At 40.1% G+C, this 21,082-nt stretch overlaps 1 protein-coding gene across 1 annotated transcript in view; it reads left to right on the forward strand.

Moving 5' to 3' along the window:
* The window catches only part of LOC106084934 (sodium- and chloride-dependent neutral and basic amino acid transporter B(0+)-like), a 45,195-nt gene that overhangs the window by 23,347 nt on the left and 766 nt on the right, over positions 1-21,082 (forward strand). Inside the window, exons 10-17 of the mRNA XM_059365498.1 lie at positions 5,334-5,485; positions 5,553-5,722; positions 5,824-5,942; positions 9,564-9,699; positions 14,957-15,284; positions 15,363-15,523; positions 15,657-15,785; positions 15,849-16,055. Coding sequence (XP_059221481.1) covers positions 5,334-5,485; positions 5,553-5,722; positions 5,824-5,942; positions 9,564-9,699; positions 14,957-15,284; positions 15,363-15,523; positions 15,657-15,785; positions 15,849-16,055 — 1,402 coding nt within the window. The remainder of the gene's footprint in view (positions 1-5,333; positions 5,486-5,552; positions 5,723-5,823; positions 5,943-9,563; positions 9,700-14,956; positions 15,285-15,362; positions 15,524-15,656; positions 15,786-15,848; positions 16,056-21,082) is intronic.

The following is a 21,082-nucleotide window of genomic DNA, read 5'->3' on the forward strand; positions in this document are numbered from 1 at the left end:
CTTCATATGATTATTTCTCGTTTTTGCAAAACATTTGTAAATGTGTCATATATAGAGGGTTAGTGACCGTTTAGTTTGGATTTTGTCAGTATTTGCCGAAAATTATGTTTATTAGTTGAACTCAACAGTTGAAAGTAAATCGTTGAGCTGTACAAACATAATTCCGTTGTGCTCGGTCTGTTAACCAAACATACAATTAAAAAATTAAAAACTCGAGAATACACAAAAAAAATATAAATACAAAAATTCAATTTACATTGATTCTAATAAAAAATTTATTTTTAAATTTATTAACAAGAAAATTGATAACAATCATCAAATAATTTCACCAATTTTCATGATTTATTGACTAATTTATAATCGCCATGGTGTATGAAACATCACATGAAAGTGGTAGTCAACCATTTTTTCCCGACAGCCAACGCGGAAGTTGGTTAAACCCCAATGATTTTATTTACGCCTGCATTAGCCTAGTGTTTCAGGTTGATATACTTTCTAGGTCATGGTTAGCAAATTCCGATGCGGGAGGTACGTGTTAACCAGTTACGATAAAAAATGAAGCTTAATGAGTATTTTAATGAAAAGCAAATAAAAGAGTGCAAAGTTCCGAATTTTATATACCCTCCACCCTGGATCGCATTTGTCAAGTTCTTTGCCTGGTTACTTTTTATAGCATAATGAAATAGAATTGATATGTTAGTGGTGCCATACCAAGTTATTGACCGATTCGGTCAGTCCATCCAACATCCAAACCAATTCCATAGTAGAAGTCATTGTGTACAATTATTTAGTAAAAAGGGGTTAAGTTCGGCCGGGCCGAACTTTGGATACCCACCACCTCGGCTATATATGTAAGCCACCTCTCGTCGAAATCCGGTGAAAAATGCATACCTTATGCCCCATAGCAGCTATATCGAAATTTGTTCCGATTTGGACCAAATACTAATAGGTACAAGTCATTGTTCAATTGTGTATATCAAAATATTGATCTTTTTAGTAGCTATATATAAAAATAAACCGATATAAACCATATACGGATGTCGACAAGCCTAACATAAGTCACTGTGTCAAATTTCAGTGAAATCGGATTATAAATGCGCCTTTTATGTGGTCAAGCGAGATATCGGTCTATAAGGCAGCTATATCCAAATCTCGACCGATCTGAACCTAATCGCCAAATCGTATGTAGAAGTGCCCAACACAACTCACTGTCCCAAATTTTGGCGGCATCGAACAACAAATGCGCCTTTTATGGCTCTAAAACCTTAAATCGAAAGATCGGTCTATATGGCAGATATATTCAAATCTGGACCGATCTAAGCCAAATCGCAGAAGTATATTGAAGGGCCCAACACAACTCACTGTCCCAAATTTTGGCGACATCGGACAACAAATGCGCCTTTTATGGACCCAAAACCTTAAATCTTGAGATCGGTATATATGCCAGCTATATTCAAATCTGACCGATCTGGGCCATATTAAAAATGGATGCTAAAGGTTCTAACACAACTCACCGTCCCAAATTTCGGCGATATCGGACAATTTTTGCGCCTTTTATGGGCCCAAAACCTTAAATCGAGAGATCGGTCTATATGGCAGCTATATCCAAATCTGAACCGATCAGGGCCAAATTAAAAGAGGATACCAAAGGTTCTAACACAACTCACTGTCCCAAATTTTGGCGACATCGGACAATAAATGCGCCTTTTATGGACCCAAAACCTTAAATCTTGAGATCGGTATATATGCCAGCTATATTCAAATCTGGACCGATCTGGGCCAAATTACAAAAGGATGCTGAAGGTTCTAACACAACTCACTGTCCCAAATTACGGCGATATCGGACAATTAATGCGCCTTTTATGGGTCCAAAGTCTTAAATCGAGAGATAGGTCTATATGGCAGCTATATCCAAATTTTAACCGATCTGGGCCATTTTCTAAAAAGATATGGAAGGGCCTAACACAACTCACTGTCCCAAATTTCAGCAAAATCGGATAGTAAATATTGCTTTTATGAGCCTAAGACGCTAAATCGGCGGATCGGTCTATATGACAGCTATATCCAAATCTGATCCGATCAGAGCCAAATTGGGGAGGAATGTTGAAGGGCCTAACACAACTTACTGTCCCAAATTTCAAAAAAATCGGACTATAAATGTTTCTTTTATGGGCCTAAGACCCTAAATCGGCGGATCGGTCTATATGGGGGCTATATGAAGATATAGTCCGATATAGTCCATCTTCTAACTTAACCCGCTGATGGACAAAAAAGAGTCTGTGCAAACTTTCAGCTCAATATCTCTATTTTTAAAGACTGTAGCGCTATTTCAACAGACAGACGGACGGACATGTCTAGATCGTCTTAGATTTTTACGCTGATCAAGGATATATATACTTTATCCATCCTTCAGTGGTGGGTATAAAAAAGCCAAATCAGAAAAGAATTGCGACCCCTAGAAGTAAAATCGGGAGATGTGCTTTTATGGGATCTACCAAGAGAAATAGTCCTGCAAAACTTCAGTCAAATCGAGAGATCGGTTTAAGTGCTAGCTATATCTAAACATGAACCGACTTGACCCATTTAAAATACCAATTGACCAACATTAATAAGAAGTATGTATGCAAAATTTCAGGCGCCTAGTTCGACTCTTTCGAAAGTAAGCGTGCTTTTGACAGACGGACGGTTACATCGACATAATATGTTATGACGATCAATAGTAGGCCAATAGGGGTCGTAGACCAATATTTCGAGGTGTAACAAACGGAATGGTGAAATTTGTATACCCCCATCCTATGATGGAGGGTATAAAATAGACTTATACGAACAGGAACCTACGAGTGTGTTGAGGAGGCTACCGTAGCCTCCAATGTTCAGCGGTGTTTGTCCCCTCCTAATGCTGACGACATTTGTGAAGTACTATGCCATGTAAAGGGTGATTTTTTAGCTATTATCTATGTGGCAACACTGGTTCAAACAGCTCACGCACATTTCGTGTTTTTTTTTCACTGTCGAACATCTTCAGTTTGATCGATAATTTAACCATGAATCATCTTACAGAAGAAAAACGCTTGCAAATTATTGAAAATTATTATTAAAATGCGTGCTCTGTTGAAAAAGTTCATCACGCACTTCTTCTTCCTCAGCGACAAAGCGCAGTTTTGGCTCAGTGGGTACTTAAATAAACAGAATTGTCGATCTTGGAATGAAGATCAGCCAAAAGCTTTGCAAGGGCTACCAACGAAGCCATAAAAGTTCGCAGTTTGATGCGGTTTATGGGCTGGTGGCATCATTGGACCGTACTTCTTCAAAGATAATGCGTATCGTAACGTGACTGTGAATGGTGACCGCTACCGTGAGATTATATCCAACATTTTTTTGCCCAAAATGCAATAGGTTCAACAAGACGGTGCCACATGCCACACAGCACGCGTAACAATGGACTTATACATATAGACCGATCACTCGATTTAAGGTTTTGGACCCATAAAAGGCGAATTTATTATCCGATTTTGCTGAAATTTGGGACAGTGAGTTGTGTTAGGCCAGTCGATATCCTTCTTCAATTTGGCTCCGATCGGTGCAGATTTCGATACAGCTGCCATATAGACCGACCTCTCAATTTTAGGTATTGGGCCCATAAAAAGCGCATTTTTTGTCAAATTTCCCAAAATTTGGGACAGTGAGTTGTGTTTGCCCATCGACATCCCTCTTCAATTTAACTCGGATCGGTCCAGAATTAGATATAGCTGCCATATAGACCGATCTCTCGATTTAAGGTTTTGGGCCAATAAAAGGCGCACTTATTGTCCGATGTCGCCGAAACTTAGGAAAGGGAGTTGATTTCGGCTCCAGATCGGCCCAGATTTTGATACAGCTGCCATATAGACCGATCACTCGATTTGAAGTCTTGGGTCCATAAAAGGCACATTTATTGTCCGATGTCGCCGAAATTTGGGACAGTTAGTTGTGTTAGGGCAGTCGATATATCCTTTTTCAATTTGGCGTAAATCGGTTTAGATTTGGATATAGCTGTCATATAGACCGATCTCTCGATTTAAGGTTTTGGGCTAATAAAAGGCGCATTTATCGTCTGATTTCTCCGAAATTTCGAACGGTGAGTTGAATCGATCCTTCTCTTCATTTTGGTTCAGATCGGTCCAGAATCGGATATCGCTGTCATACAGACCGATCTCTCGATTTAAGGTTTTGGGCCCATAAAAAGCGCATTTATTGTCCGATTTTGCCGAAATTTGGGGCAGTGAGTTGTGTTAGGCCTCTCAATATCTTTGTGAATTTTTGGCCCAGATCGGTCTAGTTTTGGATATAGCTGCCTTTTAGACCGATCTCTCGATTTAAGGTATTTTCAACGATGGTTATTCGATTACTAATGCTGGCTACATTTGTGAGGTATCCTGCGAGGTTAAAACTTCTCTAGCAATTAGTGTCGCTATTCGGCAGGCCATTCGGCCTCGGCATAAAAACAGCCCTTACAATTGAGCTTTAATCGGACTCCACTCATTGATGAGGGAAAAGTACCCCCCGTTCCTTAGTGGAATGGTCATGGGTAATTAAGTTTAGTTAGTAAGACATAGATTTACAGATACAGATGGATCGTACTTGTCATGACTATTAGTCATAAAAAAATACCACGGTTAAAATTTCAACCAAATAATTGCGCCCCCTAAAGGCTCAAGTAGTCAAATCAGGCGATCTGTTTATATGGCCTCTATATCAAGTTATGAACTGATTTAGACCATACTTAGCACAGTTGCTGGCAATTAAAACAAAACACCTTGTGCAGAATTTCAGCCAAATTGAATAAGAATTGCGCCCTCTATAGGCTCAGGATCGCACGATCCAAGATCTGTTGTATGACAGCTATATTAGGATATGAACGGATTAAGACCACTTTTGGCATAGTTTTGAAAGTCAAAATAAAACACCTTATGGAAAATTTCAGCCAAATCAATAATAATTGACCGATTGACCGATATGGCCCATTTACAATCCCAACCGACTTGCACTTATAATAAGTATTTTGGAAAAAATTTCAAGCGCCTAGCTTTACTTCTTCGAAAGTTAACGTGCTTTCGACAGACAGACGGATAGATAGATGTACGGACATGGCTAAATCGACTCAGAATGTCAAGAGATTCAGGAATATTTATACGTTGTTGGGTCTCAGATCAATATCCCGATGTGTTACAAATGGAATGAGGAAATTAGTACACCGGCAACCTACGGTGGAGGGTATAATGTGTTAGCAAATATGTGTAATTAAACAGATTAAGATTTTGATTAACCTTCTCCCAAAACTAAGAATACTAAAATCTCTTCTCCTTTGCAGTCTTTTTATTTGTTCCCATCTACCTGCTAAGCGCCATCATCTACATTGTACCCTTATTGGTAATAAAATCATACTTGGGTCAATTTTCCAGCAGTGGTTTTATATCCGCATTTCGTTTATCACCATTGTTTAAAGGTAATATTTGTTTTGCAAAGGAAAATATTTTGATTTAAATATTTAAAAATTGATAATATTTTACCAGGAATTGGCTTCGTATCACTAATGACCAACATTTGTATTTTGGCTTATCACAGCATATATGCGATGGTGCCTTTGTTCTACATGTTCGCATCTATGAATCCCACCCTGCCCTGGAGTTGTGAAGGCTTTAAAACATGGACTCGAAACCTTACCGATCATGAAGAAGTAAATGTACGTACGTTATAAAATTGGAAAAAGAGTGTGTGAAAAATTTTATTAATGAAAAATTTTTATTAATAAAAATTTTATTTTTACTTTCCTTTCTTCTTTAGTTGTGCAATATTCAGTATAATGCATCCGAAACGTTGAAATATGTGGATGAAGACAGTAATGTTACATACAACTATCATTCAATCATATACCACAACATACCATCGGTTGTATATTTCCAGTAGGTATTCATTGCAGAAGCAAATGTTGTAGGATCAACAAGTAAAAGCGTGCTTAATTCGGCCGGGCCGAATCTTATATACTCTCCACCATGGATCAAATTTGTTGAGTTCTCTTTCCGGTATCTCTATTGTGCTGTTTCAGGCTATAGACCGATTTAGAGCATATTTGACACACATATTGAAGGTCATGACAGAAAATTTTGTACAAAATTTCAGCCAAATCGGATAGTAATTGCTCCCTCTAGAGCTTCAAGAAGTCAAGACCCCAGATCGGTTTATATGACAGCTATATCAGATTATGTACCGATTGGCGCCATACTAAACACAGTTTGTGGAAGTCGTAAAAAACACCTCATGCAAAATTTCAGCCAAATCGGATAGGTATTGCGCCCTCTAGGGGCTCAAGAAATAAAATAGGGAGATCGGTTCATATGGGAGCTGCATCAGGCTATAGACCGATTTTCACCGCATTTGACACGTACGTTAGTGGTTATGGGAGAAGCCGTTGTTCAAAATTTCTGCTAAATTGGATAATAATTACGCCTTCTAGAGGCTCAAGAAGTCAAGACCCCAGATCGGTTTATATGCAGCTATATCTAGTTATAGACCGATTTCCACCATACTTCGCACAGTTGTTGTAATTCATACCGAAACACGTCTTGCTAAATTTCAGCCAAATCGGATAGGAATTGCGCCATCTAGAGACTCAAGAAATCAAGACCCCAGATCGGTTTATATGGCATATATATATATATCAAAACATAGAGAGATATGGCCCATTTACAATCCCAACTGACCTATGCTTATAAGAAATTTTCTTGCAAAATTCCAAACAGCTGGTTATACTCCTTCGAAAAGGAGTTACAAACAAAATGACGAAATTAGTATACCCCCATCCTATGGTGGAGGGTATAAAAATGGCATGGTATTTCTTGAAATTTTGTTTGTGTTGATCTGAAAGGAATGAAAGGCTATATAGCTTCGATATCGAAGGGGAGAGAAGCCCTTTCCCTTTCTTAAATTTTCAAAAACGATACACCTTGGAAAATGTTCCAACGTTTTAAGCGAATTGTGATTACAATGTTATGCAAATTTGCCCATGAGCATTCCATTAAGGAACAGAGGCAAACTTCTCACATATCAATGAGTGCATTGCGATTGAGCTTAGACTTGCTCAATTATAAGGGGCCTCCTTTTTATAGCCGAGTCCGAATGGAGTGCCGCAGTGAGACACCTCTTTGTGGAGGGGTTTTTAAATGGCACAGTACCTCACAAATGTCACCAGCATTAGGAGGGAATAACCAACGCTGAAAATTGTTCTGATGTTCTCGGCAGGATTCGAAACCAGCCATTCAGCGTCGTAGGCGGACATGTTAAACTCTGCGCTACGGTGGCCTTCAATCTTGTGGTAACCACAAAACACGATTTTGTTAAAAATCTTTGGGGTCAAGCAACCTAGAAAAATGGAGACAAAATCGATTGGGGTAATGTGGGATCAAAAGGAAGGTATTCAGAGGTAGGATAGGAATCTTATAAAAAAAAAGTTGCCCCAAGTGACGACATGAAGACCGATTGGGACAGTAGGGCACTGAAATAGAAGGTATTTGGGATTAGAGTAGGTTAGACTAGGTTGACAAGACGATGGGGATATTTATTCGCCCCATGACACTGTGGATATACACCTAAGCCAGTCATTGGCTTGTTGTGCGTTCCAGATACTAATTAATACGGTTCGTGCCATCCTCAGAAAAGGGGTTTATGTATGGGGGAGTGTGTCAAGAGTATGGATTCGCCCCGACACCAAAAAATGACTCGAAATGAGCATCCAAGACGCACGGGACTATATGACCCTTAAATGAAAGGTCTATGGGAGTAGCGTACGAATTTAATATCCAAATTTGGGTACTATGTCTTAGGGCCGGCCACAAAAAATTTGCCAACTGGACATGTAGTCCGTTCGGGGGAAAAAAAGTTCTAATTAAGGGTCTTTGGAAGTAGATTAGTTAATTTGTTTTGATAAGTTGACACAGAAAGGACCTACGAGGACTTTTATGGAATAGTTTTGAAACGTTAAGTTCGGCCGGGCCGAACTTTGGATACCCACCAAATCGAGTATATATGTAAATCACCTCTAGTAAAAATCCGGTGAAAAATGCATACCTTATGCCCCATAGCAGCTATATCGAAATAAGCTCCGATTTGGACCAAATACTTATAAGTACAAGTCATTGTGCAATTGTGTATAACAAAATATTAGTCTTTTTAGTAGCTACATCTAAAAATAAACCGATCTGAACCATAAACGACACAGGTGTCGAAAAGCCGAACACAACAAACTGTACCAAATTTCGGCGACATCGAACAATAAATGCGCCTTTTATAGGGCCAAAACCTATCCGTCTATATGGCAGCTTTATTCAAATCTGATCCGATCTGAGCTAAATTGAAAAAGTATGTCGAAGGTCCAAACACAACTCACTGTCCCAAATTTCGACGACATCGGACAATAAATGCGCCTTTTATAGACCCAAAACCTTAAATCGAGAGATCGGTCTATACGGCAGCTATATCCAAATCTGGACCGATTTGAACGAAATTAAATAAGAATATCGAAGTCCAAACACAACTCACTGTCCCAAATTTCGGCGACATTGGATAATAAATGCGCCTTTTATGGGCCCAAAACCCTAAATCGAGAGATCGGTCTATATGGCAACAATATGCAAATATTGACCGATCTAGGCCAAATTGCTGAAATATGTCGAAGGGACCAACATAACACACTGTACCAAATTTCGGCGACATCGGACAATAAATGCGCCTTTTAGGGGAACCTAACCTTAAATCGAGAGATCGGTCTATATGGCAGCTATATCCAAATCCAGACCGATCTGAACCAAATTGAAGTGGGATATCAAAAGGACTAAAACTACTCACTGTTCAAAGTTTTTTTAAAAATCGGACAATACGTGCGCCTTTTATGGGCGCAAGACCCTAAACCGAGTGATCGGTCTATATGACAGCTATATCCAAATCTGAACCGATCTGGGCCAAATTGAAGAAGTATCTCATAGGGCCTAACACAACTCACTGTCCCAAATTTCAGCATAATCGGGTAATAAGTGTGGCTTTTATGGGCCTAAGACCCTAAATCGGCGGATCGGTCTACATGGCAGCTATATCCAAATCTGGACCGATCTGGTCCAAACTGAAGAAGAATGTTGAAGGCCCTAACACAACTCACTGTCCCAAATTTCAGCAAAATCGAAAAATAAATGTGGCTTTTATGGGCCTAGGACCCTAAATCGGCGGATCGTTCTACATAGGGGCTATATCAAGACATAGTCCGATATAGCCCATCTTCGAACTTAACCTACTAATGGACAAAAAAAGAATCTGTGGAAACTTTCAGCTCAATATCTCTATTTGTAAAGACTGTAGCGTGATTTCAACAGACAAACGGACGCTGATCAAGAATATATGTACTTTATAGGTAAGGTATAGATATTTCGGTGTGTTGCAAACGGAATGACAAAATAAGTATACCTCCATCCTTCGGTAGTTATAAGTGAAGCCAATTTGAGGTATCAATTCAAATAACGTAATGCCTTTAATTCCAGATATTTGTTCCACGATGCGAAACTATTCAGCACAGGCGATAACATTTTTTCGATGTCTTGGCAACTTATCATTTGCAATCTACTGGTTTGGACCTCCCTGGCTGTAGTCGTAGTTAAATTTTTCAGAACACAAACAGTAAGTTATCATTGCAGCATTGTGATATTAGAATATGCGTATGTAAGATCAACGAAACAAGAACAAGGATGTAGACGTAAAGTTCAACTGAGTTGAATTTTTAAAGTGTCCTCTAGCATGGACTGCGTTCTGCACGTTGACTTTATTAGGCTGCGCCTCCTTTAGATACCCATTACTTTAAGGCAGGAGATAAGTTTATGTGATCATGTCAGTCAAATCAAATAAGTTTACGAAGTTAAAAAGGATTATGGTCTTATATGGGAGATATATCATTCGAGCCAAAGGTAGATTGTGGTTTAGGATGAATGTGTAGCCCACCATAGGAGAGAGTTCACTAGGAGGCCAGTTTGGCTCATTGTAAGTACAGCAGAATATTACAAATAAAAACGGGCTCAAATCGGGTATATCCGGCCAATTGATATTGCAGATATTGTAGTCTAAATTAACATCATTGTGCAAAATTTGCCAAATAGCTTTTTTATTAATTTTTCAAAAAAAAAAAAAAAAAAAATTCAATTGCAAATAAAACCAAAAATTTTTCTTATCTGGTTCCCGAGAGGTACTCCGATGAATGAGCCACAATCCGCATAAAAGCAAAATTCTTCAACATCTGCCTTATTTGTGCCCATACCCCGACGGGAGACAAGGAAGAGCAGACCAAGGATACTTCTACGAGCGCCTAGAGAGAGAATATGACAGCTGCCCCGCCCATGATATTAACATTTTTCTGGGAGATTTTTATGCGCAGATAGGGGAGGAATACATCTATGGTCCAACAGTCGGAAAGTTTAGCCTCCACGAGATAACGCCCAGTAATGGGTTTAGGCTGAACGAAGCTAGATGGAAGGCATTCATCCAGCGAGTTAAATGTGCGATCGATTCGTGGAGCGAATATGTATTCGGATCATTACCTTGTAGCAGCAAAGGTTAGCACCCGTTTAAAAATGACGAGGAAAGTGCAATCTGACATTGCACGGAAGCTCGACATTGAAAAGCTACAAACTCAACAGATGGCTACTCGACTGACCCAACTGCTTGATGAAAGCGCTCCTTGTTCCGATGATATAATGCCGCAGTGGCAAACCATTGCCCACTATATGGAAATGCCGCGAAATCCGTACTTGGGTACCGGAAGCTTCCCCCAAGAAGCCCATGGTACGACCAAGAGTGGCAAGATGCTGCTGAAACCAAGAATTTGGCATATAGAGCTCCAGATGAAGGAGAGGTATCGGCAGAAAAGGAGAGAGGAGAAACGTCTAATCCGCAGAAAGAACAAGTAAAAAGGCGTTAAGTTCGGCCGGGCCGAACTTTGGATACCCACCACCTCGGATATATATGTGAACCACCTTTCCTCAAAACCCGGTGCAAAATTCATACCTTATGCCCCATAGCAGCTATGTTCCGATTTGGACCAGATACTAATAACTAAAAGTTATTGCTCAATTGTATATAACAAAATATTGGTCTTTTTAGTAGTTATATCTAAAAATAAACCGACCTGAACTATATACCACACGGATGTCGAAAAGCATAACATAAGTCAGTGTGTCAAATTTCAGTGCAATCGGATTAAAAATGCGCCTTTTATGGGGCCAAGACTTTAAATCGAGAGATCGGTTTATATGGCAGCTATATGCAAATCTTGATCAATCTAGACCAAATTGCAGAAATATGTGGAGGGGCTTAACTTAACTCTTTGTCCCAAATTTCGGCAACATCGGACAATAAAAGCGCTTTTTATGGCTCTAAAACCGAGAGATCGGTCTATATGGCAGCTATATCCAAATCTGCACCGATCTGAGCCAAATTGATGGAGGATGTCGAAGGGCCTAACACAACTCACTGTCCCAAATTTCAGCAAAATCGGATAATAAATGTGGCCTTTATTGGCCTAAAACCCTAAATTGGAGAATCGGTCTATATGACAGCTATATCCAAATCTGAACCGATCTGAGCCATATTGACGGACAATGTCGAAGGACCTAACACAACTCACCGTCCCAAATTTCTGCAAAATCGGGTAATAAATGTAGCTTTTATGGGCCTATGACCCTAAATCGGAGGATCGGTCATATGGCAGCTATATCCAAATCTAAACCGATCTGGGCCAAATTGACGGAGGATGACGACCTGAACTATATACCACACGGATGTCGAAAAGCATAACATAAGTCAGTGTGTCAAATTTCAGTGCAATCGGATTAAAAATGCGCCTTTTATGGGGCCAAGACTTTAAATCGAGAGATCGGTTTATATGGCAGCTATATGCAAATCTTGATCAATCTAGACCAAATTGCAGAAATATGTGGAGGGGCTTAACTTAACTCTTTGTCCCAAATTTCGGCAACATCGGACAATAAAAGCGCTTTTTATGGCTCTAAAACCGAGAGATCGGTCTATATGGCAGCTATATCCAAATCTGCACCGATCTGAGCCAAATTGATGGAGGATGTCGAAGGGCCTAACACAACTCACTGTCCCAAATTTCAGCAAAATCGGATAATAAATGTGGCCTTTATTGGCCTAAAACCCTAAATTGGAGAATCGGTCTATATGACAGCTATATCCAAATCTGAACCGATCTGAGCCATATTGACGGACAATGTCGAAGGACCTAACACAACTCACCGTCCCAAATTTCTGCAAAATCGGGTAATAAATGTAGCTTTTATGGGCCTATGACCCTAAATCGGAGGATCGGTCATATGGCAGCTATATCCAAATCTAAACCGATCTGGGCCAAATTGACGGAGGATGACGAAGGACTTAACACAACTCACTGTCCCGAATTTCAGCAAAATCCGATAATAAATGTGGCTTTTATGGGCCTGAGACCCTAAATCGGAGGATCGCTCTATATGGGGGCTATATCAAGATATAGTCCGATATAGCCCATCTTCGAACTTAACCTGCTTATGGACAAAAAAAGAACCTTTGCAAAGTTTCAGCTCAATATCTCTATTTTTGAAGACTGTAGCGTGATTTCAACAGACAGACGGACAGACGGACGGACATGTCTAGATCGTCTTAGATTTTTACGCTGATCAAGAATATATATACTTTATAGGGTCGGAAATTGATATTTCGATGTATTGCAAACGGAATGACAAAATGAATATACCCCGATCCGTCGGTGGTGGTTATAAAAAGGAAAGACGAGAGTGGGAGCGAATTAAGATGTACAGGAGTACAGAATGAAATTCTACCAAAGAATTAAAAATCCGATTGCTTTGGTGCAGGCACATCCTCCTGCAGAGACAAATGAAGGAAATCTGGTAACTGACACAGATAACAGTAACTGACAAGATTACCCAACTGCTAGTGTCGAAGAAGAAGATACTACAGATCCAATCAATGATGATAGTATAGAATGTTTACCTCCAAGTCAGAATGAGGTCCAAGTAGCAGTGACCCAACAGAAGAACAACAAGGCAGCAGGAGTCGACGGCTTACCCGCTGAACTGAAACCGGAGGCGACACGCTAATAAGGCGTTCGCATTAACTTATCTGCGCAAACTGAGTAGAAGAACGCATGCAGTATGCTGCTGCTGCTGACTACCTCAAAGTTGTGGCTGCCAACTTTCTCCATCTGCTTGGTTGTACAAGACATTTTTGGAGTTGAAACCATCCATTTCGTCTTATCTCCATTTACTGCCAGACCCATTTTCACTGACTTTCTTTCGATTCTTTCAAAGCCTGCAGTTATTACATTCGGTGACCGACCTATGATGTAGATGTCATCGGCATAGGGGAGTAGTATGTGTTCTCTTGTGATTAGTGTGCCATAGCTATTTACATTTGCATCTCCTATAATCTTCTCAAAATATCAGGTTATGGATTGATATTAACTATCCTTAGCACTGTTGTTGAAAGTTATACCAAACATCTCATGCAAAATTTCAGCTAAATCGGACCCCAAGCTATATCAGGTTATGGACTGATTTGAACCATTCTTAATACAGTTGTTGGAAGTCATAACAAAACTCGTCATGTAATATTTCAGCCACATCGGATTGCTCGATGTAGAGGCTCAAGAAGTCAAGACCCCAGATCGGTTTATATGGCAGCTATATGAGCTCATGGACCGATTTGAACTATTCTTAGCACAGTTGTTGAAAGTTAAACAAAGACACCTCACGCAAAATTTCAGCTCAATCGGATAATAATCGCGCCCTCTAGTGTCTCAAGAAGTCAAGACCCCAGATCGGTTCACATGAAAGCTGTATCGGGTTATGGACCGATTCCAACTATACTCAGCACAGTTGTTGGAAGTCATAATAAAACACCTCATGCAAAATTTCAGCTCAATCGGAAAATAATTGCGACCCTAGTGGCTCAAGAAATCAAGGCCCCTGATCGGTTTATATGGCAGCTATATCAGGTTATAGACCGATTTCAACCATACTCAGCACAGTTGTTGGAAGTCATAACAAAACACCTCATGCAAAATTTCAGCCAAATCGGATAAGAATTGTGCCCTCTAGCGGCTTAAGAAATCAAGATCCCATATCGGTTTATATGGCAGCTATATCGAAACATGAACCATAAGAAGTATTTGTGCAAAATTTCAAGTGTTTAGCTTTACTTCTTCGAAAGTTAGCGTGCTTTCGACAGACAGACGGATGGACGGACAGACAGACGGACATGGCTAGTTCGATTTAAAATGTCATGACGATCGAGAATATATGTATGCTTTATGGGGTCTTAGACGATTATTTCGAGGAGTTACAAACAGAATGACGATATAAGTATACCCCCATCCTATGGTGAAGGGTATAAGGAAGGAGGCCACCGTAGCGCAGAGGTTAGCATGTCCGCCTATGACGCTGAACGCCTGGGTTCGAATCTTGGCGAGACCATCAGAAAAAAAATTTCAGCGGTGGTTTTCCCCTCCTAATGCTGGCTACATTTGTGTGCCATGTGAAACATCTCTCCAAAGAGGTGTCGCACTGCGGCACGCCGTTCGGACTCGGCTATAAAAAGGAGGCCCCTTATTATTGAGCTTAAACTTGAATCGGACTGCTTTGTTTGCCCCTGTTCCTAAGTGGAATGTTCATGGGCAAAATTTTTAATAAGAAGGCTTTTAGGCTGCCCTTGCCCAAAGTTTATTGACTTATCTACAATAATTCATCAGAGAAATTCAACTTATGAAACTAACATATTGTAGATAAACCATTATATAAACACAATTTTGTGACAAATATGTTATTGCTAAAATAAATATAAAGCTAAAAATGTATTTTAAATCCCTTTGCAGATTGGAACCATCATTCGGTATTCCTTTTGGATTGTTCTTGGGCTTATGGTATTTTTCTTAATCGCCTTCAGCTTATTGCCCGGAGCTTCAAATGTGTTCAGTAAAATTTTCGATACGCCTAGTCATCTCTATATGGGTATTTTAGCAGCCGCACCTATATTTGGTCTGGCAGCCTTGGGCCCTGGCTGGGGAATTGTAATATCACTTTCCAGCTTCAACAAATTCAATACCAACATTATAAAGTCCGGCTGTCTAATTGCGTTGGGACAATTTGGAGTTGTGTTAGGTCTAGATTTTCTAGCCAAATTTTCAGAGGCATTTTTCCTGGGTAAAAATTCATTTCGACATTTAAATGACAAATTACGTTTTACATATATTGCAGCTAGATGATTTATATAGCTTTTTTTTAACTTTCTAGAAAAGACCGCTGGCAACTACATTTCAAAAGTGAATAGTTTTTGGAGACTATATTTATCTAGCGGAAGTGTGATGGCCCACTTACCCTGGCCCAACTTATGGTCCATATTGTTCTTTTTTATGCTATTTTTGTCCAGTTTTATGTTAATGGTAAGTAAGATAGCAATAAGGCTGAATCAAATCTAACCTCGACGAAAAATTGCAAAAAAATCAAAAAAAAGGACGAACAAAATAATTAAAATTTTGAGAGAGAAAATTTATTGAATTGTCTTTCTTTTTTCAGTTACTGCAACTGCATTCTATTCTAACCTCAATTTTTGATGAATTTGTGCACTTAAGGGAGAAAAGAGTTGACATCACTATGGGCCTATTGTTCGTTTTGACGACAATATCAATTTTTTTCTCCTCGAATGTAAGGCATAGAGCAAAGTAGTCCTAAACTTTAAGCAATTAGTTATTCGATTTTTTTTTACAGGATGGATTAAATCATTCTTATGTGCTTGCAGCCGATGCCCTTATAACAACAACTGCACTAAATTTGTTGCTTATCTTAGTAGTACTCTGGATTTATGGACGAGAGCGCTATCAGAGAGATGTAGAATTTATGACAAATCATCGTTTTGCAACATGGAGCATAAACATTTTAAGATTTGTGGCTCCACTGGGTTTGATTTTGGCTATGGTAAGTTTGTGTTTTAAATGTAGACCAAGTTTATATACCCATGGGCCGTGTATTAGAGTCTGGACTCAGAGCATATGGCAATTCAGTTATCGCAAATAGGCAAACAAACATATAGCTTGGCGAATCTTCACCTGGAATGTTTGGGGTCGCTGCAGAGAATGTATGGTACTTCAGAATAGCGGATTGTTTCTACTGTCTTAAAGAAACTGTAACGCAATTCTATCACTTGTAACGAAAATAATTTAGTTTACGATAACGTTATTCTCTTTGGCAACTCTACCCAAAAAAACGAACACCACAAAGAGAAATAAGCAAAAAACAAGTAAAAGCGTGCTAAGTTCGGCCGGGCCGAATCTTATATACCTTCCACCATGGATCGCATTCATCGAGTTCTATTCCCGGCATCTCTTCTTAGACAAAAAAAAATATAAAGGAAGAGATTTGCTCTGCCATCAGAGCGATATCAAGATATGGTCCGGTTCGGACCACAATTAAATTATATGTTGGCGACCTGTGTAAAATATCACCCGTTTCGAATAAGAATTGTGCTCAACAAGTAAAATATAGAGATCGATTTATATGGGAGCTGTATTAGGCTATAGACTGATTCAGACCATAATAAACACATATGTTGATGGTCATGAGAGGATCCGTCGTACAAAATTTCAAGAAAATCGGATAATAATTGCAAACTCCAGAGGCTCAAGAAGTCAAGATCCCAGATCGGTTTACATTGCAGCTATATCAGGATATGAACCGATTTGGAATTTATTTGGCACAGTTGTTGAAAGTCATAATAAAACATCTCATGCAAAATTTTAGCCAAATCGGATGAGAATTGCGCCCTCCATCGGCTCAAGAAAATCAAGACCAAAGATCGGTTTATATGGCAGCTATATCAGGTTATGAACCGATTTAAACCATACTTGATACATTTGTTGGATATCATAACAAAACACGTCGTGCAAAATTTCATTCCAATTGGATAAGAATTGCGCCCTCTAGAGACTCAATAAATCAAGACCCAAGATCGGTTTATATGGCAGCAATATCAGGTTATAAACCTATTTAAACCATACTTTGCACAGTTGTTGGAAATCATAACTTAATACTTCGTGCAAAATTTCATTCAAATCGGACAAGAATTGCGCCCTCTAGTGGCTCAAGAATTCAAGATCCATGATCGGTTTATATGGCAGCTATAAAAGCTTATGGACCGATTTGAACCATACTTGGCACATTTGTTGGATATCGTAACTCGGATAAATCGGATAAGAATTGTGCCCTCTAGTGGCTCAAGAAGTCAAGACCCAATATCGGTTTATATGGCAGCTATAACAGGTTATGGGCCGATTTTAACCATATTTACCACAGTTGTTGAAAATCATAACAGAATACTTCGTGCAAAATTTCATTATAATCGGATAAGATTTGCGCTCTCTAGAGGCTCAAGAAGTCAAGACCCAAGATCTGTTTATATGGCAGCTATATCAGGTTATGGACCGATTTTAACCATACTTAGCACAGTTGTTGGATATCTTAACAAAACACGTCGTGCAAAATTTCATTTCCATCGGATAAGAATTGCGCCCTCTAGAGGCTCAAGAAGTCAAGACCCAAGATTTGCGAACATTTTTTCTCATTTTACGAAAAGCACGCTACTGCCCTTATTAATTGGACATATCCGAAATGTTCTAAGAAACAACAGAGAAGACTGAAATACGCCTGTTCAGGAGGAAGACGAAGGCGGGCCAATTTAACGCACCACGTTTCATCAATAAGACGATTTCGATATCTTACAATGTCAAATACTTAGGTGTGATCATGGACAGGAATCTGAATTGGAAGTGTCACATTCAGGAGCGTACTGAAAAGGATCACAGGTGTTCGGCACTATGTAGACGGGCCGTAGGCTCGAAATGGCGCCTGAATCCGAGGATAGTCCACTGGCTCTACGGGAGCGCGAATAGACCAATACTTTCTTACGCCTCAGTAGTTTGGTTGACTGCTATGGAGAAAAAGTGCAACAAAGAGAACATGTTGTCTTAGCATAGGCGGAGCGATGAGGAACACACCCACTAGGGCACTGGAGACTATTCTAGATATCCGACCCATTGACATACAAATAAAGTGTGAGGCAGCCACTGCGGCCATGAGACTTCAGGCGATGAGAGAATGGATTGAAGATGGGAGCAGCTCATATCATCGCGGTATAATCGAGGCGACGATAGGAAACCTGGAATGAAGGGAAGAGGTTTCTGATTGGATACCTAAGATGAACCTCGAAGTCGAGTGCGAAGCACTTCTGCCATCGGCACAGTCTTGGATTGACGGAACCCTAGTATTGCCATCTGGAAGATCATGATACACGGATGGATCAAAGCTAGAGGACAGAGTGGGCCTGGGGGTTTACATTGAGAACCCATGGTCTGAGATCTGTTTTAGACTTTCTGACCATAGTACGGTCCTGCAGGCGGAGATCCGGATGATCATGGAATGCATGAATACCCTGTGCTAACGCGAGGACGTCGAGTGTGGACATCTTTACCGGCAGTGAAATTGCCATAAGGGCAATAACGACCAGAATGGTAAGGTTACGAACAGTCTTGCAGTATAAGAAGGAGATTAACGCCTTCTCTGAGGATGGCAAAATCCGCATCGTTTGGGTGCCGGGCCAAAACGGAGTAAGGGGGAATGAAAGGCCAGACGATTTGACGGTGAAGATCAGAGGACTGCCGTCAATAAACTTGGTTAACCCGAAGCCTTTCGGGTCGACGCAGTCCGAGTTATGGGAGTGGGCGACGAATGCGCATGTGGCATTGTGGAACAGCGAAACGATCGGTAAGAGGGCGAAAATCCTATGGGGGGATCCAGATCGTGAGAAAACGAGGCTATTACTGAAAGGAGGTAAGAAGTAGGTCAGTATAGTTATTGGTATCATAACGGGACTCATAGGACTACGAGATCACTTATGTAAAATCGGTGCGGTAAGTGATAGCATGTGTAGGGCATGCAAGGAAAAGGATGAGACGTTGGAGCATTTCCTTTGTCATTGCCCGGCTTTTGCGGCTAACAGATACCGGCACTTAGGTGGAGACACAATACCAGACATGAAACATCTTATTTAGTAAACACCAAATAATTGCCCGTCGTTTATTTGACGATTTTCTCTTCATTAGAGAAACAGCTGATTTTTAATGATGTCGATTATCTTTAAAAGTGACTACTGAATACCAAATTCGTTAAGTTCTCTGTTATCACTTTTGAACTAAACGATTTTCCTGTATGCGCTTTTTTGTTTTTCGGTCCACTTGCAAATTTGGTTTTGGCGATCCTCGTCAAACTCTTATATGGCCATTGATTATTTTAAGGCCCCAATAATCGCCCTGTCGTATCGAGCAACATAAGCACTCAGTATTTAAGCAAGAGACGGTGCCAACCGGCCTCTCACTGAGACTCTCCACTCGATACCGCTGATTGTCCGCGACTGCAGTTGCAGCTACTCCGTATGGAGCATTCCACTATCGGCAACCTGTGGAAGCGCCCGGTAGCTTCCAGCTAAGCTTCTCGTGATAACGAAGAACACCACACAGATTGAAGTTCAAAGTTCTAGCCTGTGTGATGCTCATAGTTATCCCTTGCCGGGAATTCTCGTCTGTAGTATTTTAGTATTTGTCACAGATATCTGCATGCCTTGCAATGTTGAGTAATATATATGTATGCCTTGCAATGTTGAGTAATATATATGTTGCCTTAGACAGAATGTGTTTTGATCTCACTCTAGTGTATTGCTGGCTGTGAAATTTCTATAGCCAGTATTACGCTTGCCATCTACTAACCTTCCATAGTACGGAGTATGGGATGTACGCATCCCTACGTAATGGGAGGTGGCGCCCTCAGTCGGCAAGGGTGGGTGTGTATGGAGCGGGAGCGAACTAATATCTAAAAACAAGTAAAAGCGTGCTAAGTTCGGCCGGGCCGAATCTTATATACCCTCCACCATGGATCGCATTTGTCGAGTTCTTTTCCCGGCATCTCTTCTTAGGCAAAAAAGGATATAAGAAAAGAGTTGCTCTGCTATTAAAACGATATCAAGATATGGTCCGGTTCGGACCACAATTAAATTATATGTTGGAGACCTGTGTAAAATTTCAGCCAATTCGTATAAGAATTGCGCCCATTGGGGCTCACGAAGTAAAATAGAGAGAACGATTTATATGGGATCTGTATCGGGCTATAGACCGATTCAGACCATAATAAACACGTTTGTTGATGGTCATGAGAGGATCCATCGTACAAAATTTCAGGCATATCGGATAATAATTGCGACCTCTAGGGGTCAAGAAGTCAAGATCCCAGATCGGTTTATATGGCAGCTATATCAGGTTATGAACCGATTTGAACCTTATTTGACACAGTTGTTGAAAGTAAAAATAAAATACGTCATGCAAAATTTCAGCAAAATCGGATAGGAATTGCGCCCTCCAGAAGCTCAAGAAATCAAATCCCCAGATCTGTTTATATGACAGCTATATCAGGTTATGAACAGATTTGAACCATACTTGGCACAGTTGTTGGATATCATAACGAAATACTTCGTGCAAAAATTCATTCAAATCAAATAAGAATTATGCCCTCTAGAGGGTCAAGAAGTCAAGACCCAAGATCGGTTTATATGGTAGCTATATCAGGTTATGGACCGATTTGAACCATACTTGGCACAGTTGTTGGGTATCATAACAAAATACTTCGTGCAAAAATTCATACCATTCGGATAAGAATTGCGCCCTCTAGAGGCTCAAGAAGTCAAGATCCAAGATCGGTTTATATGGTAGCTATATCAGGTTATGAACCGATTTGAACCATACTTGGCACAGTTGTTGGATATCATAACAAAACACGTCATGCAAAATTTCGTTCCAATCGGAGAAGAATTGCGCACTCTACAGGCTCAAGAAGTCAAGACCCAAGATCGTTTATATGGCAGCTATATCAAAACATGGACCGATATGGCCCATTTACAATAC

This window comes from Stomoxys calcitrans, chromosome 3 (assembly GCF_963082655.1).
Source record: "Stomoxys calcitrans chromosome 3, idStoCalc2.1, whole genome shotgun sequence".
NCBI classification, from domain to species: domain Eukaryota; kingdom Metazoa; phylum Arthropoda; class Insecta; order Diptera; family Muscidae; genus Stomoxys; species Stomoxys calcitrans.